The sequence below is a fragment of the Mastomys coucha genome, unplaced genomic scaffold, assembly GCF_008632895.1.
Source record: "Mastomys coucha isolate ucsf_1 unplaced genomic scaffold, UCSF_Mcou_1 pScaffold21, whole genome shotgun sequence".
NCBI classification, from domain to species: Eukaryota; Metazoa; Chordata; class Mammalia; order Rodentia; family Muridae; genus Mastomys; species Mastomys coucha.
In genome coordinates, this window is record NW_022196904.1 from 18,300,597 (window position 1) to 18,326,785 (window position 26,189).

At 51.7% G+C, this 26,189-nt stretch overlaps 1 protein-coding gene across 2 annotated transcripts; it reads left to right on the top strand.

Annotated features, from left to right (window-relative positions):
- Nucleotides 1–1,961: 1,961 nt before the first annotated feature.
- Nucleotides 1,962–24,658, top strand: Smg9 (SMG9 nonsense mediated mRNA decay factor). Of its 2 annotated transcripts, none has more exons than XM_031385644.1 (14): nt 1,962–2,242; nt 4,567–4,722; nt 6,803–6,877; nt 6,964–7,228; nt 7,314–7,411; nt 8,932–9,044; nt 16,086–16,197; nt 17,682–17,777; nt 18,040–18,125; nt 21,582–21,688; nt 22,245–22,352; nt 22,482–22,610; nt 22,789–22,933; nt 23,956–24,658. In XM_031385644.1, exons 2-14 carry the CDS (start codon nt 4,573–4,575, stop codon nt 24,032–24,034), a joined length of 1,563 nt encoding a protein of 520 aa, XP_031241504.1. In that variant the 5' UTR covers nt 1,962–2,242; nt 4,567–4,572; the 3' UTR covers nt 24,035–24,658. The 2 variants fall into 2 exon arrangements, with proteins under 2 accessions (XP_031241504.1, XP_031241503.1); XM_031385643.1 differs by lacking the exon at nt 1,962–2,242 and adding an exon at nt 2,267–2,424.
- Nucleotides 24,659–26,189: the final 1,531 nt, after the last annotated feature.

A 26,189-nucleotide genomic window follows, 5' to 3' on the forward strand; every position in this document is an offset into this window, starting at 1 on the left:
CCAGCACCTGCATGGCAGCTCTCAACCTCTGTTGCTCTAGTCCCAGGGGATCCAACACTCTTTTGGCCTTGGCAGTCACCAGGCAGGCATGTGGTGCTCAATCAGACTTACAAACCACTCATACACATAAAAGAAAATTAAGCCTTTAAAAAGTGTAAGCGGAGGGCTGTGCTATAGCTCAGTGATAGGGAGCTTCCCAAGCCTACTTAAATTCAGTTCCCAGCTTACCTAAAGGACCAGCGAGAGAGGCAGCCTACTGGGTGAAGGTGCCTGGGGTCCATGGGATGCAAGGACACTCACTGCTCATTACTGCTGACTCCTCCAGCCTCCAAATGTGCTTGACTGCATGTGTGCGCACACGCCCTAGAGACTCCACATCCTGCTTAGAACTCAGTGAATCTGGAAGCACTGAGCACTCTTTATAAAAAAGCCCTCCAGCCAATCCCTGCCCTGATGGTCACCTTGAATATGAAAAACTTGTGCTTTCTGTCTCCACGCTTTAACTATAAAAAAAATCTTTTATGGGCTGGAGAGATGGCTCAGCGATTAAGAGCAATGACTGCTCTGCCAGAGGTCCTGAGTTCAATTCCCAGCAACCACATGGTGGCTCAACCATCTGTAATGGGATCTGATGCCCTTCTCTGGTGTGTCTGATGACAGCTACAGTGTACCTAGATAAAATAAATTTTTTAAAAAAAGATTTATATAAAAGAAATCCTTTATAAGCTGGCCATGTGGCCCAGGCAGCAGAGTGCTTATCTAGCATGCATAACATGCATGGAGCTCTAGGCTTAATCCCATTGGAGCATGCCTATATCAGCACTCCAAGGAACAATTTTTTTCAAATTTGAAAGAAAACCCGAAGGGAAGGCAAAGTTTAAGTCTTGGCAGCTAGCTGCCCATAGGACAACAGAGAAGAGCTAGGCAGGGGCGTGGAGGGAGGCTGACTTGGAGATCAGCCACACAGGGGAGGAGCGTGTGCAGAGCAGTGGTAGAAATGCAGAGCAGTAGTAGCTCCCATCTAACACAGCAAGGCCCTCTCTCTTTCAGAAGAGAAGGGGAGGGAATAAAGAAGAGCCGGAGGGAGTGGGGAAATCCCAGCAGTCCTGAGGCTAAGGCAGGTGGGTTTCTGTGAGTTCTGAGACCACACCAGCCTGGTTTACACAGTAAGACCCTGTCTCAAAACAAGAGAGCTGGTTGTGGTGGCACACATAGGTAGGTTATGCTGAAGAGGCAGAGACAGGAGGGTAAGTTTAAGATCAGGCTGATGGACCACACGGTTTTTTGGGTTTTTTGTTTTGTTTTGTTTTTTAAGAAAGGAAAAGAAATGGTGGAGATGGTATTTCTGCCATCTGCCTATCTTTCCATTGGGCAACCTCAAGCTCCGGAGAGGCAGCTGAGTCCAGGAGACTGCACCCTCTGCCCGGTGGCCTTGCGGCTGCTTCAGGGTGTACCCCTAGTCCTTTGAATGATTGCCTCTTCTGTAGCCCTGCGCTCCTTGCATCCCCTAATAAGTTTATATGACAGTCCTATCCTTAATCAGGCTATGTGACTGCGACTTCATGATTAGATCCGCCCACTTCTGCTGCCCACCTCGTGCCACAGGTCCAAGACTAGACCTTTCTCTATAGGTGTTCTCGCTGTCTTGGCGGAGCTGGGCTCTCCCTTAAAGTCCTTCAAGATCGTGCCTTGTACCCAGCTGAATCAATCCTGTAACTGCTCAGATAAGAACGTTAACTCCTCCCTTCCCCGGTCTGCCACCAATACAGACGACCCGGGATTCGAACTCGAAATCTCCAGAGCGGCCCACCCAGCCAAGCACCAGGCCCGCCCGGAGAAACAATGCGCACGCGCTTTCTCAGATGCACGTCCTCCTTCTTCCCTCCGTAATCCGCATGCGTGCTGAAACCAGCCATTCACGCATGCTCAGTCTAACGCGCACGTTTGGTTCGCTTGCGCTCCCAGCCCGCGGCGCATGCGCTGAGCCAGCAGCGCGGGACCCTGACTTGTTGGGCCGCGTACTGGGGCTTCCTCTCCGTCCTCCTCCGGGAGCTTCCGGGACGCCAAGGCCTGTTCCGGAATAGCCGGCACCCGCTTTCTCAGCCTCTCTCTTTCTCTGGCTTGTGACCTTCCGGCGCCATTTACCCGGCAGGTGGCTGTGGAGGACCTTCCCCACCCACGCTGCACTCCCGTCACTCAGAGCGCGCGCTGCGACCTGGGAACTAATCAGCAGCTGCCTTCGGTAAGGGGGGTTCGGGGGAACGCCGCGAGCCTGCGAGAGGACGTGCGCGCCGACGGGGCGGGGCCTGAGGGGCGGGGCGTGTTCAAGCCCCGCCCCCGCCCTGCCGTTAGAAGGTCGCTGGGCGGCTGGCCAATGGGAGTAGGAACCTGAAGGTCTCGGATCGGCGGTGCCATTAGTTGAAGGTACAAATAAATTAATGGAAGCTATAGCTACCGTAAAGTGTCCCACTGGAGGAACAAATACATTAATGGAAAGTATAGCCACTGTAAAGTGTCCCTGCAGTACTGGTACGATCCTCCTAATAGTATCAGGAGGAAATTTCTGGACGTACCCCCAAAGAAGCCTACACACACCTAGGGCCACCTAACAAGGAGTGTTTACATGGAAATTAGATTTTGAGGTTCTTCATGCCGGAAGGAGGCTCCATATAAGACTGCAAATAGACTAGGAGAGGGAGAGGTGAGGAGGAGGAAACTGTATTAAGTTGTGGGATGTGTCACGCCTCAAGAGAAAAGGTGTTCGAATAGTTAAGAATTGGGGGTCTCAAGCTGGGCAGTGGTGGCGCACGCCTTTAATCCCAGCACTTGGGAGGCAGAGGCAGGTGGATTTCTGAGTTCGAGGCCAGCCTGGTCTACAGAGTGAGTTCCAGGACAGCCAGGGCTACACAGAGAAACCTTGTCTCGAAAAAAAAAAAAAGAAAAAGAAAAAGAAACCCAGAAACTCCCACCCCAAGAATATGCAGATTAGGCTTCATTTCTGTGAGGTCACTGTAAGAGCCCCGTAAGTTAACAATTAGACTAGCTTAGTAGTTTGTGGAGAGCTCTCCTAGAGACAGCATTACAGGTCCCAGATTGCAGGTAGATGGTGTCTTAGGTTCCGGATCGTTCCCCACAAGACCTGATAAGTAGAGTCAACTGACAATTCCAGAATAGTGTGCAGATGGACACATAATCTGTCTGAAAGGAGGGTGGCGGCAGTGAGCATCACTTGAGTGTGAGGAGGATCTCCGTGAGGGCAGGGAGGCAGACTCTGAAGCACTGGGGAGGTGGTCAGGATAATAGGGGGGCAGACAGCTAATTGCAGGGGAGGAGGAGTCCCCGTCTGTGGGGAGAGGGCCTTCGACAGTAAACAGTCATTTGAGACCTGACTCATTCCAGCAAGCGTCTGTTAGCAGGCCCTTGCCCTCCTTGGTCAGTTGAGTTTGTGGCTGTGGAGAGGTTACTCGGGCCCGAGAGGGGCTAGACAAGCCCCCACATGGCTAGCAAAAGTGCCTCGTCTGTCAGTTCTTGAGTGTTTCACAGGAGCCTGTTGATGTCATTGAGGCCTGAGGTGGACGTGGGGAAGAGTTTGAGGGAACACAATGTGAGGGCCAGACGCTGGTTTGTAGGTCCTAGGGGTCACACTGACGCCTCCTCTACTTACTGCTTCTGCTGTTCACAGAAGGCAGCCATAGCCACTCTGTCACTCTGGGGCCAAGTTCCAATGAGACCTTGTGTTTGGAAATGGGAAGGCTGCAGATTTGGTGGGCAGGCCACAGTTTGCCAACCTAACCTCTGGAGCTAGAGCAGGCAGCCCCATAGGGTCATGTGGGCAGCTGAGCACTCAGGGGTGTCCCTAGACCACATTCTGTTGTAAAGACCCAAAGACATTTTCCCCAGAGGCCTGGAAACCAATAACAGCAGTGGTGGAGAGTGGGTTGCATAGACAATCCAGAACATGTTGGTCCACATGTTCTGAAGGAACCCAGTGGGACCAGGTAGGAAAAAGGGCCCATGGGAGTGAACCCTCACCACTTTACCACACATGAATGGGTGATCTAGAGTCCTTCAACAGGGGATTTGTGAGAAAATGACTTGTGGCCTTTGGAAAGGAGACTGTCCCGTTTCTATGGGACTGTGCTCCTGTAAGTTGTACTCCTTTGGACCATTTCAATAGTTGCAAATAGCTTTGGTCCCAAAAAGAGAGACATAGAGTAACATGCACTCCCTTGCTGCCGAGCCGTCTCCTGAGCTGTCTCTCCAGCCTCTGGTTTGTTTGTGGGTTTTGGTTTTGTTGTTTTTAAGAGTGGTTGGGTAGGTGTCATGAGTGCAGGTGTCTGTGGGTGCCAGAAACATTGCTTACTTTGTGTGTGGAATCAATCGTTCTCTGCTACCGTGTGGGTCCTGAGGGTTGAACTTAGGTCAGCCTTGGTGGCAAACACCTTTACCCACTGAGCCATCTCACTGGTCTCAAAGCTTTCTTTTATAAGGAAGAACCTTCATGCAGTCAGGTGAACCCCGTCGAGAAGGATTCCCTTTGCACCAAAATCTCCTTGTTCCTTCCAGGTGACCATGTCAGAGTCTGGGCACAGTCAGCCTGGGCTCTACGGGATGGAGAGGCGGCGGCGTTGGAAGGAGCCAGGTTCCAGTGGCCCCCAGAATCTTTCTGGGCCTGGCGGTCGGGAGAGAGACTACATTGCCCCCTGGGAGAGAGAGAGACGGGTGAGTGATCCCACAGACAGCATGCAGGATTCCAGTTTAGTTGAGCCCCTGCCACAAGCTCACCAAGGTTCCATCTATGAGCAGTGGACATGCCTGTGTCCAAGCTGCCCTCAGGGGCAGAGGGAGGGTAATAAAGGGGCTGTTTTGATGGTATAGCCAGAGAAGACCTGTGAGGAGGTGACTTTGAAGAGGGGCCTGGAGGAGGTGAAGGGACAAGCCATTTCAAAACCCTCGTAGAAGAACATTGCAGACAGAACAGGCGTCCAGTGGCCAGTGAAGCTGCAGCAGGAGTGAGAACCAAGAGGAGGTGGGCTCAGATCCCACAGTCCCTCACAGGGCTTGGGCTTTGATGGAGAGGAGCTGCATTGGAGGCTTGAGCCAGAACTGACATCAGCTGCCATTTTAAAGTGTCGCGTGTCACCACCAGCAGTACCTAGCATTGTGTTCCCCTGCTTCTCAGAATGCTGTGTCTCTGGGGCTTCCCGGACCCTCGCTAGCACTGTGAGAAACCCTATGGACACACACACACAGAGCTTGGAGGAATGTCCTGGTCTTCCCACAGCTTGTCAGCTGTAGTCCCTGTAGAAGCTGCTGTGAATATTACGTTTGTCTCAGACGGGACTCCTCTCCAAGCTTTTTACATCCTGCCTTAGAATCTGACTGTAGCCTCCTCCTGCAGCTCTTCTCTCCCCCCACCCCTTCTCTCTCTGGCACACACACATCCATTACTTAGACACCCCACCTCATGACACACCACCCTCAGCCTCCACCCTGCAGGTGTTCTCTCAGAGTTGTCCTTGCCAAAGCACTTTGGGTCATCCTGGGGTTCTGCCGAGCCTGTAAACCAGTGGATTGAGTGGGATTTAAGGAGATACAGTTCCAATGAGGGTCCACAGTAACCTCAGGCAGAAGCAGGCCTGAAGCTTGGGCCTTGCCCCTCTAGACTAGGGTTCTAGTCTAGGAAGGAGTCCATTAGCCCATGAGAGCAGGGCAGGGCCAAGGCTTGACAATCAGGGTAGCAGGGATGCCGGTGGCTCTCACAGAGCAGGCATCTGCATGTGTCAGCTGTCCTACTGGGCAATACACAGGCTGTTCCCCTCTGTCCTATACTAATCCTATGAGGGTGGAACTCCTGCCCCATCCCCATAGTTGAACAGATAGGAGTGGGTTACCATAGGTTAGGTCTTACTTAGATTACCAGTTTGCTGCTGGGAAATGTTCCCACCCTAACTGCAAAGCTCCAAGCCCTCACTCTTTCCCATGGGGCTGGTCCAGCAGAGGAAGCTGTTGGGAGTGGTAAAGATGTCAGTCTGGACTCAGGTAGCCAGGTTCTGTATGGGTGTCTCAGCCTCATAGAGTAGTATCTGTACCTGGGTATGTAGGCATACATTTTTTGCAACCTACTTTTAATAAGGGTTCAACCTCTCCTCTTACCCAACACCCACCAGAGGGAGTAGAAGAGAAAAGTTATTAGGATATGGGGGAAGTGGACCTGTTCTTTGGGGGTGAGCTCGATCTTTGGCAGCAGTTCAGTCCCGTAGCAAACACCAAATACAAATCAGCAGCTGCAGTCCAGTCCTCTCAGCAAGCAGACACCACACATGAACCAGCAATTGTAGTTCCATCATGAAGAAACTGCAAGGCTGGCCAGTCAGCCTGAAGTGAGGCCATGGAAGTGGCAAGCTGCCGCAGGAACCTCACAAACATGAGTTTCTCTCAGTGGTGGAGGCGTTACCACAAGTGGAGCTCAACAACGCAATGTAAGGCAAATCAATACATGCATGTCATTAGCAAAGAATAGCAAGGCAGAGCAAGCCAAACCAATGCTCAGTGCTCATCTCCCACTGTCTGTGGGGTCATAGCTATACTCCTTCATCACGAGTCCTTTCACATCTTTGCTGTATCCAAACGCACTTTCACCTGGCTCTGCTTCAGGAAAACATTCTTTCCCATGTCTGATTTAGCAAGACATCATTTGACATAACTGACTTTCCAAACAGCCCAGAAGCTTCCCCCTCATGGGTAGGGTGGGGGGCATCATGGAGGCCAGCTGAGTAACAGCTGCATTCCCTCTCCTCAGGATGGCAGCGAGGACCCCAGCACTAACGTCATACAGAAAACCCCCATCATCCTCTCAAAGCCCCCAGCTGAGCGGGTGAGCATGGAGGACCTCAGGAGGGAGGCGGGAGGAGGGGGTGATGGGAGGTCTCCCCAGTGCCCGGCAACCTTCTCACCCCACAGTCAAAGCAGCCGCCACCTAGTACAGCGCCAGCTGCACCTCCAGCCCCAGCCCCGCTGGAGAAACCCATTGTGCTCATGAAGCCACGTGAGGAAGGGAAGGGGCCTGTGGCTGGAACAGGGGCTTCCACCCCTGAAGGTACTGCCCCACCGCCCCCTACAGCCCCTGCACCACCCAAAGGAGAGAAGGAGGGGCAGAGACCCACACAGCCCGTGTACCAGATTCAGAACCGGGGCATGGGCACTGCTGCCCCAACTGCCATGGACCGTGAGTGAACTCCACAGGGTGGGCAGGGACCACCAGCTCCTGCCTCGTGGAGACCCTCACTGTCCTGTCTCCTCTCTCCATCCAGCTGTGGTGGGCCAGGCTAAGCTCCTGCCCCCAGAGCGCATGAAGCACAGCATCAAGCTGGTAGATGACCAGATGAACTGGTGTGACAGCGCCATTGAGGTACGGCCTCCCTAGGTCCCTCAGTTCTGTCCACAGCCTCCCAGGTCCCACGGCCCTGTCCACACCCCTCCAGGATAGCCCTCAGGACTTGAGAGATGTTCTCATCAATCAGGCCTGAATTTCATCCAACTTAGAGGGCTGGTAGTTGAAAGTCATGGTTTGTTGATAGCGTGAAGGGGCAGTGAGCATTGAACCCAGGGCCTTGTGCACACTAGGCAAGTTTTCCGTTCCTGAGCTATAGCCCCACCCTGTTTTTAACTCTTGGTTCAGAAGCAGGGTCTTACTAAGTTGCCTGGACTACCCCTGAACTCTCTGTCTTCCTGCCTCCGCCTCCTAAATAGCTTGGATGGCAGGCCTGGGACACTAGGGCAGGTTGAGACACTGAGTGCTCTGACATCTCTTGGTAGCACCCCTGCTACTCTATACCCCAGAACTCCTGTGCCTTTGCACATCAGAGGAAGGTCTTAACCCTGCTCCTGCATTCCTAGGTCGAGCCCCGTGCTGTCTTCAGGGTGCTGACCAGAGGCTCCTTCCCAGCAGCCCTTGCTCTAGTTAGAGCCTCCCCTTGCTAGGCCCACACGCCTCGCCTCTGCTCTAGGACTTTTCCACAGTTCAGAGTTGCTCACACTCTGAAAGGACTGCCCTTCCCACCTCTTAGCCAAGCCTGTTAGTGCTGCACACTAGGGCTGTGTGTTACCTGGCGCTGCCTGCTTGCTCCACAGTGGCCTTTTCTGCAGTGATAAGTGGCTTGTTTAAACTACCTAGTGTGGCAACCTCCTCCAGTGTGCCGGGCTACTGACATTGTAACCCCGGGGCTGAAGACAGAGTTGTCAATTTTGTTTCAGTTTAATGAAGTAAAATAGCCACATGCAATCCAGCTACCACAGTGAACACCCAGTCCTGAGTAGTTTGGCTTTAAGGTACAGAGGCTCATTAAACCCTGGCCCGGGGACAAAAATTTTTTTTTTTTCTGGAGTCCCTCTGGTGATTCTGGAGAAGTGCCAGCAAATCAGTTGGCTTTTGGAAGAGGCTCCTCCGCCCCCTAGTGGTAAAGATCAGCAGAGCTGGTGGCCCGGAGGCAAAGGTCTCCCACAGTTCTGGTCAAAGGTGTTTATAGACACAGTCCCTTGCTCTGATCTCCTGTCACACTCCCTCCGTCTGGAGCCAGGGACCTGACTCGGGTAGTCCCGTCTGCCCAGCTCTCCGCTCCTTCCCAAGAAGTAACTGGTTGTCAGCCCCTCCTGCTGCTATTGATTCCTGCCCAGACCTTACAGTGTTGGCCCTGTGCAGTCAGGCTGTGAGACTGTAGACACCCCTCTACTTCTCAACCACAGGAGGCTCTTCTTGCTCAGATTTCCCAGACTCTAGGCTGTGGATATAGAGCCTTACACATGGACCTGCCACAACAGCCCTTTGTCCAGATGAAGGGAGTGGGTGACCAAGTGGGTGGGTGAGCCCACCAAAGGGGCCTGGCCGCCCCTGTCAGGCTTGTGAGGCTCATATTCCCCATTGCCCTCCAGTACCTGCTGGATCAGACGGACGTGTTAGTGGTCGGTGTCTTAGGCCTCCAGGGGACAGGCAAGTCCATGGTCATGTCACTGCTGTCTGCAAACACTCCAGAGGAAGACCAGAGGTGAGGGGCACTGGGCAGGGCTGGAGGAGGCTGGGGGAGCCCGGGAAGGTGGCCGCCCGTGGCGGATATCGGAACTGCAGGGGTCCAAGTGGCTTCTCCTTCCTGGCCTTACCTTCTGAGATAGGAAGAATGTGGGCTAGTTGAGTCTGGCTCCCAGCCAGGAAGGGGAATAAAGTCACTAAGGCTTTTGAAAGGTGGTGGCTGCTGCAGGCTTGGTGCCAGATCTCCTCTGGTTGACCTCGGGCAAGTCAGCTCTTCTCCTATTTGAGTACATTTATCTTATTTTATTTTAATGCCTTTGGGTGTTGTACCTGTATATATGTCTGTGTACTACATGTGTGCTTGGTGCCCCAGAAAAGGCTTCAGATCTGAAACTGCCGTTACAGATGGTTGTGAGCCTCCATGTAGGTGCTGAACATTGAACCTGGGTCCTCTGGAAAAGCAGCCAGTGTTCTCAACTCCTGAGCCATCTCACCAGCCTCTCTAGTGGAGTTTTAAAGGATGAAGCAGCTGGCACAGAGCCCAGGAGTTAAGGTTGCCTGGTGATCTGGGAGATAGGGCAAGGAGAGCGATCTGCGGGGATCTGATTCTGCACTAGTCCTGGTCCTCCTGTGTTTTTTCGTGTGGGGAAGGAATACGGATGAGGATGCCTTGGCCTGTGCACGTTGTCTTCAGTTGGGAGGAGGTGTGATAGAGATAAATGGTAGCGTTAGAGGAGAGGTTTGGAAGAAGGACCTGAAGAGCTGCATCCTGACTCGGGCACAGATGGGGAAACCTGACCCTCCTACAGATAAGCTCTCCAGATACAAATGGGACAAGTGACCCCTGTCATGTGTGCATCACACAGTAACTAAGCCCTACACCCCTACCAGCAGAGTGACCTGGCACATAGCCTAAGTCACATATGCCTCTGTCTCTCCCTGTCATGCACACATGGTCACACACATGTCCATCAGACTCTCCCTACCATCTCTTAAAGGTTGACTCAGGTCAGTGCCTCTCTGGATACCCCCCCCCCAACCCCACACACACATCTCCCCTACACAACCAAGCAGGAGCAGGGAAGAGAGGGAGGGGAACTGGAGAAGCTGGAAAAGACCAAAGGAAGACTCAGAATATGGACTGGGGTGGGGAGTGTCTTAGGGGCACTGTTACTGTGGTAAACTATGACCAAGAGCAAGGTGGGGAGGAAAGGGTTTATTTGACTTACACTTCCACATCATAACTCATCATTGAAGGAAGTCAGGGCAGGGACTCAAACACAGCCACAACCTGGAGGTAGGAGTTGAATCACAGACTATCTCTGTGGAGGGGTGCTGCTTACTGGCTTGCTTCCCTGGCCTGCTCAGCCTGCTTTCTTACAGAACCTAGGGTCACCAGTCCAGGGATGGCATCACCCACAATGGGCTGGGCCCTCCCACATCAATCACTAATTAGGAAAATGCCTTACAGCAGCCATTCTCCTGTGGGTCTCAACTGTTTCAGGGGTTGAACAACCTTTTTCAGATGTTATGATTCATAACAGTAGCAAAATTACAGTTATGAAATAGCAATAAAAGTAATTTTATGGCTGGGGGTCACCACAATATGAGGAGCTATATTAAAGGGTCACAGCATTAGAAAGGTAGAGAAGCATTGTCCTGTGGCCTGCCCGCAGCCTGGTCTTATGGAGGTTTTTCTTAATTGAGATTCCCTCTCAGATGACTTTAGCATGTGTCAAGTTGACATATAATCAGCCATCACAATTGACCCCCTGTCAACTTGACAACAAACATCACTGTTAAACCACAACTATTCCTTCTCATTGATCTCCAAGATCACATTAAAAACAAAAATTAACTTTAAAAGTCCCACTGTCTTTACAAATTCAAACACATTAATAGTTAAGTCCCTTTAAAATACCCATCTCTAAAAATCCAAAATCTTTTAAAAGTTCAGAATCTCAACTGTGGGCTCCTATAAAAATCAAAATTAAGTTAAATACTTTCTTATTTCAAGAGGGAAGAACTAGGGTACAGTCACAATCAGATGAAAACCAGCAGGGTGAATAATGCAGTGTCCAGTGTCTGGGATTCACTCGTGGTCCTCTGGGCTCCTCCAAAGGCCTGAGTGTCATCTCCAGCACTACCCTCTGCAGCACACACAGGGTGACTTCTAGGCTCTGGCTGACTCCACTCCACTGCTGCTGCTGTCCTTGGTGGTCATCCCATGGTACTCGCTGGGGTCTGCTGCTACAGTGGGGCTGCACTTTCACCAAAAAGTCTCTTATAGGCTCTCTTCATGGCACCAGGCCTCAACTTCTTTGAGTGATACCTTCAGTCCTGGGCCTTCAACTGTCACAGAGACTGTACCTCACGCATGCATCTCCTGGCCACTCACTGTGCTGAGCCTCAGCTGTTCTCCATGACCCCTCATGCCTTCAAGACCAGTGCCCCTGGGTGACTCTTCCACTACCAAGTCACAACATCAGCCACCTCGGAAACATACTTCTGTGTGCTGAGTCCCAGTAAAGCAAAGGCTTCACTTCAGTGGTGCTGGTCTCCTGTTAATCACAGCTCATTCTTCAGCCCCAGCTGACCAGAGCCACAGAATCTCTTTTTTTATTTTATTTTATTTATTTATTTTTGGTTTTTTGAGACAGGGTTTCTCTGTGTACCCCTGGCTGGAACTCACTCTGTAGACCAGGCTGGCCTCGAACTCAGAAATCCTTCTGCCTCTGCCTCCCAAGTGCTAGGATTAAAGGTATGCGCCACCACCGCCCGGCTTAATTTTTTAATTTTTTAATTTTGTTTTTGTTTTTTTTTCAAGACAGGATTTTTCTGTATAGCCCTGGCTGTACTGGAACTCACTCTGTAGGCCAGGCTAGCCTTGAACTCAGAAATCCACCTGCTTCTGCCTCCCAAGTGCTGGGATTAAAGGCGTGTGCCACTACTGCCTGGCCAGAATCTTAATTCAAAACAAACAAACAAAAAAAAATGGCCCCAATAGAGTCTTTCCACTTCCCTCTGAAACTTCCCAAACTAGGTCTCCATCCTCTGTACTATTCCCAACATTCTTCTGTCAAGCTCCCACAGAATAGCCCACTGAGGGCTCAATGTAGTTGAGAGAAAATATTTAATCTCAGTTAGGGGCTTCTAACCTGCCTTTGATCATTCAGTTCCCAGATAAAAGACACACACTTTTATTATTTACAATCAGACTTTATCAGCACTAAAGCTAGGCAGATATCTACCCTCTTTGCTATTAAAATCTATTTTCTATCAATAACCCCGAGTTATTACTTACTATATTTCATCTGGGCTGCTCTTAACTCCAATTGGCTAGCCCTCAGGGCCATATTTTCTTGACTCCTAACCTATGGCTTTCATCTTCTCTCCTTCCTTCTTCTCTGTCTCTCCTCATGGTCTCCTCTGACGCCAAGCCTGGGAACCGCAAGCCCCGCTTATCTCAATTCTGCCCATCTATAGGCTGTAGGCATTTTTATTCACCAGTCAGAAATAACTTGGAGGCAGGGTCACATAGGTCTCTGTGTGGACTCTTTTCTCTAGGGCAGCCAGACCTTGGGGGCCCACAATACAGCAACAGACCAAACCTCAAACCTCTGGCATTTGTAGTCCAAAGTTCCAGAGTCCTTCCACAATCTTTTGTAAAAACATGGGCAGACCAGCCATAGCAATACCCCACTATCTTTGTACCAACTTATCTCAATCAGGGTTTCTATTGCTGTAATAAAACACCATAACCAAAGCAAGTTGGGAGGAAAGGGTTTATTTGGTCTCCATGTTGGTGTTAATCATTGAAGGAAGCCAGGGCAGAACCTAGAGCAGGAGTTGTTGCAGAAGCCATGGATGCTGGTTCCTGGTTTGCTCTGTGTGGCTTGCTCAGCCACGAGCCCAACGATGGGCCCACCCACAGTGGACTAGTCCTCCCCATCAGTCACTAGTTTTAAAAATGCCTTCTGTGCTCGTTTGCAGCCTGATCTTATGGAGGCAGTGTCTTAGTTGAAATGCCCTCCACGCAGGTGACTTTGGCTTGGGTCAACTTGACATAAAACCAGCCAGCACAAGGGAGGTCTCAGCAGTGCCAGACACAGGAAGGCCAAGCTGTCTCTAGGAGCCAGGGCGAGGCTTTCCACAGAAGGAGCCTCAGAGCCACACCTGAGTGTTCTAAGCCGCACAGCTTTATTGTTGGGTTTTGTTTAGGGGTAGGGGTTGTGTTTGGTTTCTTTAAGCCTAGGCTGGCTTCTATGCCCATCCCTCTGCCTTGCTATCAAGTTTTTCTTCTAGGGAAAGGGCCCATAATTCTCACCAGGCCTCAGCGCCTGGTGGAAACCCAGAAAAGGTTAGGGAGCACTGTTGCCTCAGACTGGGGCTAAGAGATCCCTCCACCTCTCTATCCCTGCGCCCTCTGCTGAGTTGCAACTACAGCCATCCTGTGCTGTGCTTCTGTAGCTCCTGAGAAGCCTCTCTGACGGCCCCTGTCAGCAGCAGGCACAGTCCCCTGTGCTCTCCATCAGATTCCTGAACTGAGAAAAGCAGCAGCTCAGTTGCCATTTACACCTGTGTTGACCATGCATGCATGCAGTAGACTGTGATCCCAGCTCTTAGCTCCTGGAGGACTCACCTGTTTCACAACCCATCTCCCCTACCACATGCCCAGCCCCTGCTCCTGGCTATTATCTCCTTGACAGATATCAAGACCCTGGGCCAGTCTCTGTGCCTTCCCTCAGTTCAACAAATACATACCGAATGCGTCCTGTGTCCCAGCACCTGTTCTTGGTGCTGGGTTCCACAGTATGCGCGACTGCCACAGCCTCCTTGTGGGTTTGTTTTCTGGGAAGTTTGTAAAGAGAATCCATCTGGCACGGTGGAGCCATTTGGCATGGGTGGAGAATGATAACAGCCAGGCATGTGGTGCATGCCTGTGGTCCCAGATTTCAGGAGGTGGAAACAGAAGGATCAGGCATTTGAGGTCATCCTCAGCTAGATAGTGAGTTCAGGGTCATCCTCAGCTACATAGTGAGTTCAGGGTCATCCTCAGCTACATAGTGAGTTCAAGGGCAGCATGAGTTACGGAGCAAAGAGGAAGGGAGTCAGCTCACTGACAGGCACTTGCCTAGGCAGCTTGCCAGGTGAGGGACTATAGGTCTCAGTTGTTACACTGCAAGCAAAGGTGAGGAGGTAAGACCCAGGAAGCCGAGGCAGGCCTGTGAGGCTGTGCCCCGAGCCACCCTCCCTCTGCTCCTGTAGTCCTTGTACACAGCAGCACGGAGATGCTTTCCAACCAAAACCTACGCATTGCCTGTCTACTCCAGGGCATCAAGGATTCAGTACCCCAACCCCAACTCCTACCCCTGCTCCATGAAGAGAGGTCTCTGTGACTCTCCAAGCTGATGCTCCTGTCTCAACCTGGCCTCTTCTTGCCTCTCAACCCAGTTTTGCCCTTTGTGCTGCCCCTTGCTACAACCTGTTACAGCCCTGGTGTGCATCCTTCTGTCCTCTCTCATGCGTGTCCTTCCCGACCCCTTCACTTTCTGCCCACAGTACCACAGTTTCCCTCCTCACAGCAGATCCCCACCCCACGGCCATTCTTCCTATCCCATGGTTCCAGAGCACCCGTGATTAGTGAGCTAGATAGAAATAAGCTGGGGAATGACACCCAGCTAGACAGAAAGAAGTCTTAGGAGGCGGCACCTTTGTCTCCTTCGATGCTCTGCCTGGTGTCTGGCCAGTGGCAGCAGTGGCAGATGGGTTCTGTAGTGTTTGCTGAGTGGGAGCATGCCTATGTGGAGCAGGATGTAGGTAGGAGCCCCACCCCATGCCACCCCTTCCTCCTCCCGCCAAGGCAGGTGCTATCATCCCGACTTCAGACTAAAAGCAGCAAATGCTGTCACAGCTCTGCCATGAGGAGACCCACTAATAGGAAGAGCCAGGTGGGAGCGCTTCTCTGCTGTATCCTGGTGTCCAGCACAGAGAAGGGCGTTTGGTGATTGACAGCTAGCAGCCGCTTTAATGGTCTGAGGGCTTTCATGTGTGTCAACCTCACAGCAGCCTTAGGCTGTGGGGCACAGAGTCAAATGGGTCCGACCTGCCCACAGGCCACATGTAACCCAGGATGGCTATGGACACAGCCCAGTGCAGGTTGTTAAATAACTTAAAGCACTTCAGTTTTTATAGATGAAATATGTAAATCTCTGTTTTGAAATTTTGTTTTTATTACACGTGTGTAGGTGCCCATGAGGCCAAAGAAGGTCAGGGATGCCCTGTTGCTGGAGGTGAGGTTGGTTGTGAGCCACCTCACATGGGTACTGGGAATGAAACCTGGGTCCTCTAGAAGAGCAGTGCACACTCTTAATCACTGAGCCAGCTCTCTAGCCTAAGTACACAGCCTTGAGTGTGAACTTTGTAGATGGCAACATTTGTGTCACAGTACCAAAAGTCAGACATACTTGGTTGGGTTGTATCATTGCTTCCATTTAAAAAAAAAAAAATGAGGCAAGGTCTTCATGGGTAGCCCTGGCTACCCTGGAACTTTCTGTGTAGACCAGGCTGGCCATATAGAGATTAACCTGCCCTTGCTTCCTAAGTTCTGGGATTAATGATATGTACAATAGTGCCTGGCTATTTTTATTATTTTTACAACATAGTCTCATTGTGTAGCCTGGCTATCCTGGAACTAAGGGAAGTCGGCTTGCCTTGACTTCCTGGATTAAAGCTGTATACCACAACTCCCCGCCCTCATCATCTCCATTTTACAAACAGGAGGACAGAGTTGAGATCTGCAGCGCTGGGCTAGCCGCCTCTGCCTGGGAGCACTTGAGTCTGCTAACTCCCTTAGCTAGACTAAATGTACCCATGGGTTGGGGTGAAGCTGCATGGTAACAAACATGTCATCATCCCCCAGCCATGGCTACAGGTGGTCGAGATGGAAGGCCTGGGGCCGGCAGAGAATCTCAGCTCCAGTGTCCACTTCTCAGGATATTCTCGGGATGAGAGGAGAGGAGCCAGACAGCTCACGAAGCCCTCATATTTCTCCTCACAGGGCATATGTCTTCCGGGCTCAGAGTGCGGAGATGAAGGAACGAGGGGGCAACCAGACCAGTGGCATTGACTTCTTCATTACCCAAGAGCGGATTGTCTTCCTAGACACACAGGTGCTGGCTCCAGCCCCTCTCCCTGCCCTTCACTTCCTCTTGTCAGAGTGTGGCCTCCCTCCCATTCACTTCTGCACTGTGGCCTGAAAGATCTCTGAGCAGTGTGCCTTCAGGTGTGGTCTGGGGTCTGTGTGGGTCCAGATCCTAAACTTCAACCTTATCAGCTCTGTGACATGAAGTTGAACTCTGTCCCCAGGCCTGTTCTGACCTGACAGTCAGGTGCAGGCTCTACCTGTTGGGAGCCCTGAGGGGTCATCAGAATGGTCCAGGCACAGTGCTTGGCTAACACCTAGGACCGGCTTCTTGCTCAGGCTTGTCACCATAGTTGGGACTGACCTGCCATGGAAATCTGGGCAGCTTTCTTCAGCTCCTCTTGCTCCTCCAGTGCCTCAGCCTGGCATCGGGTGATGTGTACTGAGGCCTGCTGGCTACCATCCTCACCTCATGAGGAGGCAGCAGGGCCTCACTTTATCTCAGCCTGTTCTCTCCACTTGAAACTGTCTTTGAATTGTGCGGCCTTGCTCAGGTCCTTTTCCAGTTCTGCCCCTGAGTTTCAGAAAAGGGGAGTCACACTGCCTGCCTGGGAGGTTCCCACGGTTCAGAGAGTAAAGTCTTAGCAGTAGTGTAAGCGTGAAGTAGAGCTGAGCTGGATGCTCTTGGCTGTCAATATTGGGGTCCTAGAATAGTCTCTATGCTTTTGCCTGTTTGCCTGGCCTGTGCCTCCCTTCCAAAGACCCCTGTGGATCATGCTGCTTGGACATTTTCAGCCTCCGGTGCCACTGCTGTCCTCATCACCTCCATTGTGGTGTGACTGGCTGCTACATCTGCTCTCCCCACCTCCCAAGCATTTTGGGCTCTGGGCCTGGCCCGTTGTTGGTATTATTCCCTCTTGGTGGAACAGGGTTCTGATGACACAGGGCGGAAATCTGCAGTCTGAGGATGGCTTTATGCAGGGGATGCAGGGACCTGCACATGAGCTGGGCTGGGTCAGGGGCCAGAGGAGAGAGGAACATTGTGGGAAATAGGGCCAGACTGATAGCACCTTCCAGAACAGCTCGCACATTGCTGAGAGCCAGGGAAACCGTCAGACTGAGTCTACAAGTTGACTGTGACTTTAAGGAAAGTTCAGAACCACTGCCTCTCTAACATGCGCTGATGTAATTTGTAAATCCGCACCAAGTTTCACACTAATCATTTTTTGACCTAAGTAATTATTTCAGCAGAGCTTTGGAAACACATGAAACAGCCAGCAACAAAGAGTCCTTACGGGGGCAGGGCTCATTCAAGCTGTGTGAAATTTGCCAGGAGCTGCCGTTGGGCAGCAGGCACTTGAGAACAGCAAGACCTGGGAAGATGAGTCTGCTGTGGAGTACAGTGGTTAGCTCCTCTTGCTAGCAGGGTTTGCCTACACTCGCAGAATACACCTCCTGGTAATCCTCTCCTCCCCCTCTTCCTCCCCCTCCCCAATGATTCCTTTCTTACAGCCTATCCTCAGCCCATCCATCTTGGACCACCTCATCAATAACGACCGCAAACTGCCTCCAGAATATAACCTCCCTCATACCTATGTGGAAATGCAGGTGAGGGGTTGCAGTGAGCCTGCCAGAGGCTGGGCGGTGGGGAAAGGGGCAGCTCTGGCTGAGGCTCAGACCTGGTCTAAGGCAGTCACTTCCTTGCCCTCTGTAGAAGGCCGGCATCCTCCTACCCTGCCACATTTAGACCTGGTCTGTAAGGAAACCAGCCACAGTGCTGCACACACAGAAAAAGACTCAGTGTGCCACAGTCCTGCCCTGCAGCCCTGCTGCCCTGCAGCCCTGCAGCCCTGTTCCTCTGCTCCCACAGTCCCTGCAGATAGCCGCCTTCCTCTTCACGGTCTGCCATGTGGTGATCGTCGTGCAGGATTGGTTCACGGACCTCAGTCTGTACAGGTGAGTGCAGGGGATGGAGCCTCAGGCCAAGACCTCCCTGTCCCACTCAGCAACCTAAGGGGCACTGCTAAAGATTGTTGCTGTAGATTATCCCCACCAAAGTCCTCTGCTGTCTTCTCCTCGGTGGGGGACTAGGCAGTGGTTGCGGCAGGGGTAGCCGCTTCACTGTGGCTGTGAAATGGAACTTCCTAGTCTTCCCAGCCTCTATCCCAGTCCTGTCCTCCCTCACACAGGCACAATAGGGCAGAGCTGCAGACGCTTAGGAGGAGTGGCTGGTCACTCAGGGGAGGTCTCATGGCCTCCCACCCCTCCCATGAGGAAGTCAGTGGTCAGCAAGCCAAGCCATGGTAGTCTTTTGCCAGTGGGCACAGCTAGAGTCAGGAAGATAGTGGTTTTGGCGGTTTTATGTGGAGGAAAGACCTGTGCAACACCCCTGCAAAGCACACACCCCCTTCCCAGGCCTCACCTCACTTGGAGTAGGGGGCACAGCCCTTTCTGTGCTGCCTGCCGTATAGGGCTCCACCCCAGGAAGGGCACCCGGCATCCAGCTAGCTGTGCAGCTCAATTGCAAAGGGCTCCTCCTCATGCTCCTTGTCCTCAGCTGGAAGCACTTTGTCTGCAGATCCTCTGTGATGCTAGGCCAACCTCAGGCCTTCCCTCCCCTTCCCAGTCCCCACCATGGCACCTTGCCACTCTGCAGGGACACCACAAGTCCGATGGCCTCCCTCAGTGCAGGTTCCCAGCACTGCCTGCAGAGTCTGTCACAGGCTGGTGCAGAGTACATGGGGCCAAGCTTCTTCAGCCCTGGGAGCTTTGTTTTACAGCAGCTGTCTCTACAGCAGGCATGTGTGCTGTGGCAATTTCTTACCCCAATATGCCTGAATAAAAAACATACAACCAGTTATTATATTTATAAGTCATATGCCTAGATTGGGCAGAGCTATCACTATACTATTTTATTCCTCCACTGTGAGACCCCTTGGTACTTGTGGCTTCTCTAGGCCATGCGGTTTTGCTCCTTCCTTCCACCTCCTCTTCCTCCATCTGTCTCCCTCCACCAGTCCCACCTTTCCCTTCCCTTGCCCAATCATTGGCTCTACCCTTTATTTAACCATTCAGAAGGTTCAGTGAGATTACCTGAGTATGTTAGGGGGCAGCCTCTCTTGAGGAAGCAGAATTAACATCAAAATACAAACAGTTCCAGGGCAACCCATATTTCCCATTTCCTCCTCCCTTTTTGCCCAATTAAAAGGCTCTTTTCTCTCAGATATAAATTGAGCACAATCCTTATAATTAGTAAATGGTAAAATATAATATACCCTTAACACCTAGTCTATCATATTTGTCAATTTAGATAAAGCACTCTACCATCTACCCTAACTTAAAGTGTTTACAATTCCATACCTGAATTATGCTCTGATTGGCATTACCATCTGAAAACCACCCTTTCAAGTCTGTATCACATCTCTCAATGCTAAACAACTTAGGTTTGATTATGAGGCTATGACTAGTCTTCAATCCTGCCAGAAATCCAAGAATGCATTAAATATTACCTGAAAATATAAGAAACACAAAACAAAACTTCTTTCAAAACTTAAACAATTATAGAGATAGCTGACTACCTGGACAGTCCTTTAATGTCTTATAATGTTGGAACATTTGCCTTCAGCCCTTTGGCCCAGAGCCGTCTGGAAGACCCAGCAATGGAGTAGGAATGTGAAGGACTAGCTTACCCTGTATTGGCAGAGATTAGTAATCAACTATCCCACATCTGTTTGTTCTCTTTGGACAGTATTTTGTCTGCAGATGATACAGGCAATTTCTGCACTGTGGCTACCTTGCCACGATAAGCAACCTTGTGTGGAGGTAAAGATGCTCAATGTCTTCTTTGAAGGGTGAAGGGGGAAGCTGTCAGGAGCAGACATGTCTCATGGTCAAATGAGCCTTAATAATAAAAGAACATCAAATGTCACATTTTGTGGATTTCTGATGTTTTTGAAGACTATCTATGTAAAGTATATCTGAACCTTTAAACCTTAACTACTCTAGCCATTTCTGTTTGAGTACATTGAAAACACTTTCTAATAATTGGATCAAAATCTAACATAACCGTGAGTTTGTTGTCTGGCCCTTGATTTGTGTTATAATCATCCTAAACAGTTTGTAGTAGCAGCTATAAGGATGGGGTCAAAGCCTTGTACTCTTAAGTGAGTTGCTTTGGATATCCAGTGCTAGAGATGGGGCCAAGTAGTAGGTCTCCCCAACAACAGAAAAAGGCTTGCCAGGATTGTGGGCATATTTGAGTGATATGATTCTGGAGCATCCCCTGCTTGCTCATTCATACAAGTAAATTAAAGACCCCCATGCCAAGCACTGGGTGCACAGGTGTAAGAACACAGAGCAGGCGGCTCCTGTGGGATTTGTGTTCTGTTGGGACCATGGTCTGCAGGTGGGCCCTTGCAACTGTGGATAAACATTTAGGAGAATGTCCAAGTACTTAGCAGTCTTGTTTTCCCATTAGATAACAGGTTTGTTTTATTTACTGTTATACACTTGGAAAATAGCATGGAGTGAAAATATATCCACATAAAGACCTGTGCACAGGTATTTATAGCACCTTTGTTTGTAATGGCAGCTTGAAAGCCGCCAGCTTGCCCGTGAGAGGCTGAATGGATGAAGTGGGTCCATCCAGACAATGGAGTTACTCAGAACTAGAAAGAGTGAGCTGTCAAGCTATGAAAGGAGTGGAGGAACCTTAAATGCATATTGTTAAGAAGCCAGTGTGGGAAGGCTGCAGAGTGTGTGGTTATAGCCACATGCCAGCCTGGAGGAGGCAAAGCTTGGGGCAGGACAGGGACTGGGGTGAACTAGCACAGCATAGGGACCTCCACACAGTCGCCCACCCTGCCCCGCTGTGTGTGAGACCTCTTGCCCACATGCATCTTTTCAGACTATAAGTGTCTGCACCAAGGTGACCACTTCGTGCAGGGAGGACTGGGTGACAGAGGTGATGGCTCATCAGTCTGCTGGGTGCTCACTGAGGAGCGTGGCACGCTACTCCCCTCTGTGAACCTAAAACTGGTCCAGAAAGTGGTTTTTGGGTTTGTTGGTTGGTTTTACACTTGATTTGTTGGGGTTTGGTTTTTTGTTGGGGTGGGAGTCTGGTTTCTGTAGAGCATACTGGCTTCAGACCCTAAATGGCTGGAACTACATGTACATGCTGATAAAACCTGACTTAAACACACACACACACACACACACACACACACACACACACACACACACAAGGAAACCCAAAGATAGTGCACAGTTAGTACAGGTGTCCATGGGCTGCTCTCATAACTCTAAAGTTGCATTGCAGGCCTATAGCTCTCATCAGAATCTCAAGGGGAATCCTCCCCGGAGTGTGAGAGGGGTGTACATGCCTGACATGAGCCTTTCACTCCACACCTGCAGGTTCTTACAAACGGCAGAGATGGTGAAGCCGTCCACCCCGTCCCCCAGCCACGAGTCCAGCAGCTCTGCAGGCTCGGATGAAGGCACTGAGTACTACCCCCACCTTGGTGAGAGCCACTCTGGGGCCAGAGCAGTGGGCAGGAGAGACCTGGGAGTGCTTCTGATATTGGGAGAGGGGACAGAAAGGGAAGCTGGGGCTTCCTCTCTGGCCCACACCATTTCTGTGTCCTTGGCATCTTAGGGCTGCAGAAACAAGCCCTGTGTGTGTGCCCCATGACCTGGGTGCCCCAGGACACCCTCCAGTCCTGTGTCCTGCCTGCTCTCTGTATGCTCTGTCCTTCCAGCTGCTCCTGTTCAAGGATTGTGCTCCTGTGCACACGCACGCGCGCGCGCACACACACACACACACACACACACACAATGTGCGCGTGCACGCGCACTCTGGTCTTTCTAACCTCAGGTCACACTATGTCCTGTAATGTTCTTGATCACACAGCTGTCCTTGTCTCTTTCCATCAGGCTAGGGAATCCCGTCAGGAAGGAATCAGGTCTGGCTTGTGTCTGAGTCCCTAGCACTGCCCTGCTCACACTGAGTGACCTGAACTAGTGGGGCCCTGGTGAGGCCAGGCGCTGTCTGCCTCACTGCTGTACCCTCCCACCCAGTCTTCCTGCAGAACAAGGCACGTAGGGAGGACTTCTGTCCCCGGAAGTTACGTCAGATGCATCTGATGATTGACCAGCTCATGGCGCACTCCCACCTGCGCTACAAGGGTGAGCATCCCCAAGCTTCTCATAGATCGATGCCACTCCCAGGCAAAGATCCTCAGATGAGCCTTCCTGGCTGCCGGTCCTCCACCCTAGCCCACAGCTCAGGCTTCAGCTGAAGTGTCTGCTTTCCAGGGACACTGTCCATGCTCCAGTGCAACGTCTTCCCAGGTCTGCCGCCCGACTTCCTGGATGCTGAGGTCAACTTGTTCCTGGTGCCCTTCATGGACAGTGAAGCTGAGAATGAGAACCCACCTCGAGCAGGTAGAATTATCCTAGGGGACATGTGGGCCATGGGGAGACAACCTGCCCTGGGTCTGGGAGACTTGTGGCTTGTCACTGCTGCTGGGGCCTTTCTCAGAGTCGTGTGTTTCAGCACTAGAGAGGTTTGGGAAGAGCTAGTCTGAAGCAAAACTCTGAAGTACCCAACCCACTGTTCCAGGGCCTGGCTCTAGCCCCCTCTTTTCCCTGCTGCCTGGGTACCGAGGTCACCCCAGCTTCCAGTCCTTGGTCAGCAAGCTCCGCAGCCAGGTGATGTCTATGGCTCGGCCACAGCTGTCGCACACAATCCTCACTGAGAAAAATTGGTAAGGGCTCTTTGGAGTGGGTGCATTTGAGGGGCCCACTTAGTGCAACCTAGTGGGCATTGTGGTGGGGGAACCTCATTGAGACCCAGCTCTCCTGGCCTTCTAATCTGCAGCACTTCTGCCAGGCCAGCAGGGGGCAGTTGTGTGTGACTAACCCACGGGCCTCTCAGGCTTGATACAGGGTTTTTTTTCTGGAAGAAATTTAGGGCATGGTAGTTGATGTCTATAGTCCCAGCACTCAAGAGACTAAGGCAGGGAGATCATTATGAATTCAAGGCCAACTTAAGCTACATGGTGAGCTCCAGACCAGTGTGTTACTCAAAGTGAGACCCTGTCTCAAAAACAGAAATTTAGGCTCAAAGGAAACGTCACATAGCAAAGTCACACACTTGTAAGAATCCACTCAGTAGCCAGAAGAAGGATCAGTGAGCCTGGTTATGCTTGGAGATTTACTTAGGTCATGAGTGTCCAACCTCGCAGATGCTGTGCTTCGCTCCCTCTGCATCATTCTGTGTCCCTCTGTCCCTCCTGCCTATCTGCTGGCACTCTCTCCTACCCTACTCGAAGCCCTGCCTTCACAGGACTCCTGCGTGCAGCCCACAGAGGCTAGCCTGGTCTTTTGGAAAGAGCTGATATGAGAGTGGTGTGGCTGGTGCAGCCTCTCTAGCTCAATGCTGACTGAGGTCAGCCGAGGAGCGGGGAGCACAGGCAGAACCCACTCGCTGAACACTTAGGGCAGGGCTCAGGCTCCTGCCATTATCTGAACCAGGGCCTGAGGGGAGGGCAGGCCCTGGGCTGAATGTGCTGGAGGGGAAGGGAGACACCATCACCACAAGCCCAATGCCGAGTGCAGACTTGGACATTCATTCAAGTCCAACCCTTGCCTCCCTGGGAGAGGGCATAGCAACAGGAACACTCCATCACAGTTGGCACCATTGTTGAAGGCTCTAGAAAGTTCACTAGTAAGCTGGAACTTATTTGGGCCTTAGTTTCCCACCCTGACTACAGCCCTCCACCCACAGGTTCCACTACGCTGCCCGAATCTGGGATGGGGTGAAGAAGTCCTCAGCCCTGGCAGAGTACAGCCGCCTGCTGGCCTGAGGCCGAGGGACGAGCAGCATGCAGGGAACCTCCCTGTCCTGTGGGCTGTCCTGTGGGCTGTCCTGTGGACAGTGAGGGCACAGCCATCCTCCAGCAGGGGAGGAGAGTGACAGAGGCCTGGCAGAGGGATCGTGGCTTCCCGCTGAGAGACGTGAGGTGTCTGAGGCCAGCCCCTCCCTCAAATGGGGGGCTGCTCACAGGGTGACCAAGAGATCTCACCCCTAGCCTGGTATGAGCAGCCTTTCCCGAATCTCCATAGAGACCAGCAGTAGGAGGAGTCCGAATGTCCCAGGAAGCCTGACCCCACTGAGTCGGGACTCCAGGCCTTCCTTGGGAAACAGGGTTGGGGCTGGAGAGCTTTTCAAAGGCGAGCGTCTGACGGTTCAAATAAATGTGGCTGTAGAGCCTGCTCTGGGTCTTGTTCTTTCTCAGACGGAGGGCAGCTAATCCTGTCAGTGGAGCCTACATACAGACAATGCCTGTCTCAGGCTGAAAAGGTAGAATTGTCAGGCATGGTGACTTGACCTATAAGCCCATCAGGAGATGGAAACAGGAGGTTCAAGAGTTCAAGGCCAGCTTCAGCCCACCACACAAGAGCCTGCCTAAATAAATGAATAAATAATAGGGCCTTCGTGTAACATGCTGTGTTTGCCCTCATCCCAGCCCTTTTTCTCACACTTATGGACCCACTGACTTTTGGGAACAGCTTTGGCCTCCCTGGCCTTCAGACCCCAAGCAGTGTGTATGCCTCCTCTGCTCACTTGCACATGGTGCTCCTTGTTGGTACTGCAGGCCCCCAGATCAGCCTAGCTCAGTCCTCACTCCACAGCCACCAGCCTGCCTCCCATCTCCTCCTCGGAGCCAATGTCCTTCCTGTTCTATGCCTATATAAGGGGTGTCCAGGGGCTTCTTGAACAGCCACAGCCATGGGGGCTCCCCCCTGAGCACTTCTCCAGAAGTGGGGAGTCCGTGCAGGTCTACAGAGAGCAGAGCTCACAGTTTGGGAGGTCCAAGACCCAAGGCACACTATGGCACTCAGTCCCCAGACTCCCCTCTCAGGTTCTTGCCCCACGCAGATGATTTTTATTGTTATTTTGTTATTGTTCGTTTGAGCAAAGACTTACAAATACACTGGACAGTCATGCTGCCTGCATCGGCTGCAATCCCGGACCCCAGGTCCGCACACTCCTTCCCAACTGGACTTTTCATCTCACCTGTATTTACTGTGACCCTGAATAATCTTCAAAACCAACATCCCATCTTTCCTTCGTTGTGACTTTGGTTGTTGAGTTTCCACTGCCGGATGGACCATTGTCTTAGCTCTTGTTTGCCTTTGTAACTAGTCATCACCGTGTAACCCACACCAGCAGCAGGACAGCTGCTCAGCCATCCTGATTCCCTTCACAGACAGGACACATAAAATATAAGCTCCTGGATTATCACACACTTTGTACTGGAACATCCTGGGGAAAACCAGGATTTGCTCTGGAGGGCCCACCGTGTCCTTGCTTCAGCATCTAGAGTGCTCAGAAACAGAAAGGCAGTAAGAGGCCACTGGGATATGAACATCCAGATGGTCTTCAAGCCCATCAGGGCTGTGCCCTCACACAGCAATCCCAAGCCCTGTGCCAGGCCCCCAGCTGTACAGAAATCCTGCTGCCCTCTCCACCCAAGGTAGCCCTTCCCTGTCAAAACCCATGTCTCAGCCAGACAGTGGCACACAGCTGTAGTCCCAGCACTGCCAAGGCAGCAGGGTCACAAAATCCAGGTCAGCATTGGCTACACAGAGATTAGACCCTGTCTCAGGCATCCATGATCATACCAACCTAAGCTCACCCAGGTTTCAGGAGAGGCACCCTCTGCTTGGTAGTTTGCACCAGACGAGGGCAAGAGAAACAGGCCAACAACCAAGCCTCACTCTGGAGAAAAAGAGCCTATATTCCAGTCTTACCACCACCCAGCCCAGGACAGGTCTGTGTCCTCTGGGCCCTCCCCTGCAGCAGGATCAGCTCCATATCCAACAGGGAGCATCTAGGGATGGTGAGGGAGGTGCCATATGTACCCAGGGCTGTGACCACAGAGGCACGCATGAGTGGCTTTCAGCAATAGTGTCTTGGGTTTATGAAGGAACTGGTTGAGTTGCTCAGTTTGTCTG

What these genes read in the sequence shown, in the direction of transcription:
- Smg9 (XM_031385644.1), top strand. Translation starts at nt 4,573, where the DNA reads ATGTCAGAGTCTGGGCACAGTCAGCCTGGGCTCTACGGGATGGAGAGG. An exon ending in TGCCCCAACTGCCATGGACC is followed by an intron (nt 7,229 to 7,313) that starts GTGAGTGAACTC and finishes CTCTCCATCCAG; the next exon opens with CTGTGGTGGGCCAGGCTAAG. An exon ending in TTGTCTTCCTAGACACACAG is followed by an intron (nt 16,198 to 17,681) that starts GTGCTGGCTCCA and finishes CCTTTCTTACAG; the next exon opens with CCTATCCTCAGCCCATCCAT.